The following is a 2,500-nucleotide window of genomic DNA, read 5'->3' on the forward strand; positions in this document are numbered from 1 at the left end:
ACACTCTTTACACGCGCTTTACGCTCTTTACACGTGCTTTACACTCTTTACACGCGCTTTACGCTCTTTACACATGCTTTGCACTCTTTACACGTGCTTTACACTATTTACACACTCTTTACACTTTTTACACATGCTTTTCAAACGCTTTACATGCTTTACAGATGCTTTGCACACATGCTTTACACTATTAACACCCGCTTTACACTCTTTACGTGCGCTTTACACACGCTTTACACTCTTTACACGCGCTTTACACTCTTTACACGCTCTTTACACTCTTTACACACGCTTTACACTCTTTACACACTCTTTACACGCTCTTTACACTTTACACATGCTTTTCAAATGCTTTACATGCTTTACAGACGCTTTGCACACACGCTTTACACTCTTTACACACTCTTTACACGCTCTTTACACTTTACACATGCTTTTCAAATGCTTTACATGCTTTACAGACGCTTTGCAGACACGCTTTACACTCTTTACACACTCTTTACACGCTCTTTACACGCTCTTTACACTTTACACATGCTTTTCAAATGCTTTACACTCTTTACACACCCTTTACACATGCTTTACACGCTCTTTACACTTTACACATGCTTTTCAAATGCTTTACACTCTTTACACACTCTTTACACACTCTTTACACGCTCTTTACACTTTACACATGCTTTTCAAATGCTTTACACTCTTTACACACCCTTTACACATGCTTTACACGCGCTTTACACTCTTTACACACTCTTTACATATGCTTTACACTCTTTACACACTCTTTACACATGCTTTACACTCTTTACACACTCTTTACACATGCTTTACACTCTTTACACACTCTTTACACATGCTTTACACTCTTTACACCTGCTTCTATAGTTTCGGCTGATGCTTGAACTCATAGAATAAGAAATAGAAGCTTAAGACACACAAAACATCACTGCAAAGATAATCAACCACATGCAGTGGCAGCGTGGTCGTTTGGCCGTTTCCATGGATACGTGTGAATGGGAATTGATAACTTAATAACTTTCGATAACTGCTGATGTTGTTTCTGTTGTTATTGTGTTCAGATATTCAGCAGTCCAGCAAGTATAAGGACCGCAGGAAAGGATCGCTGGACGTCCGCTCGACGACCTCTAGAGGAAGTGATGGTGAGACACTGCTGACCCCTGACCCTTGAACCCCGCCCCTAACTCAAAGCCCCTCCCCCTGTCGCTCCTCTTTAGATTGAGATTGAGCTTATTTAGGATCAGCTATAGAGTGCCGAAGTTATGACGTCACTTTGTAGGCCAACCCGGAGGTTAGCGGCGCATGGGTTCCCTCGATCGACAAGCCATGCATTTTCCCCAGAGACTTAAAAATAAGATCTGTGTTCAACAAAGAGTTATGACCCTTACACGTTTTGTCTATCAAGATAATCTTTACAAATGAATCCAAAATGTATACATTTTGAAGCTTAAATAAAGCCGTCAGATGTAAGATGCTAACGGTAGGCTATAAACGGACTACAGCACACCACGGTCATCATCAAGCTTCTCAAACTTTATTTAAAAACACGCTCGCTCATTATGATCTGCGCTGTGTATGAACACTTATCCACTCTTTCATGAGAAATATTGCCCATTCGTTTTTTCCAAAAATGTTAGGAACTAATTTTGTTTATGCGTGCCTCTCTGAGATTTATCGTTTTTTCAGACGATATGATTATCACTGAATAAATGACATGAAACACAACACAGTCTCTTTTTGTTAAATGCAAGTTTATGTTTGATCAATAATACAAAAGTATAAGTAAAAGGTATAATAAGCTACACATTAAATAAAGCAAACAATTCAGTCAAACATTCAAAGTCAGTGCTAGTCGGCTAACTTACAACGCTAACGTACAGTTATAGCCTAAAAATATAAAGTAATGAAATGTATCTTTGCCCTCAGACTAAACGATTCGCCAGCGAACAAATTATAGATCCATGAGAGCAAAGATCGGCCGTTACAAGACGAATTATATCTGGAGCCGCCACAACTCCACACACACACCAGATCACATGTTCAAATAGGCACTCTTTATATAAATAAACCACACATTTGAGCTTTAAACTACATTATCGACTGAAAAAGTCTTAAAACTAAGTTTTGTCACACATTAACAGAAGATTTGAACACAAACAGACGTGTAAACACAGCCCATGTCAGACATTTCTCAACGAGTCGAGCATGTGAAGAGAGTAAACTCCAAATGTTTGCGCGATTTATTGACGCCACATCAGTTCTTCATTCGGCTGAAAGGCGGGCTAGTGAGAGATGGCCTGTGTGTCACGATGACGTCTAAAGTCCCGCCAAAGGATGTAGACCCTTTTAGCAACTTGTTAGCAACCACCGTTTTTAAGACACAATAAAGTTTTAAAAAATCACAAGCAGGTTTGAACTAATGTGTTTTATGTCATAGCTTTGTTGTATATGGCTTTGTTAACCACAGACCTTATTTCAGGCG

General features: G+C 39.3%; 1 protein-coding gene across 4 annotated transcripts in view; it reads left to right on the forward strand.

The window, feature by feature from the left end:
* Positions 1-2,500, forward strand: part of pde8a (phosphodiesterase 8A) — a 122,374-nt gene that overhangs the window by 65,395 nt on the left and 54,479 nt on the right. For all 4 annotated transcript variants that reach the window (XM_079826021.1, XM_079826020.1, XM_079826022.1 and 1 more), the window contains one exon: positions 1,080-1,160. In XM_079826021.1, the coding sequence (XP_079682147.1) occupies positions 1,080-1,160 (81 nt within the window). The remainder of the gene's footprint in view (positions 1-1,079; positions 1,161-2,500) is intronic.

The sequence above is a fragment of the Gobio gobio genome (assembly GCF_949357685.1).
Source record: "Gobio gobio genome assembly, chromosome: 9".
NCBI classification, from domain to species: Eukaryota; Metazoa; Chordata; class Actinopteri; order Cypriniformes; family Gobionidae; genus Gobio; species Gobio gobio.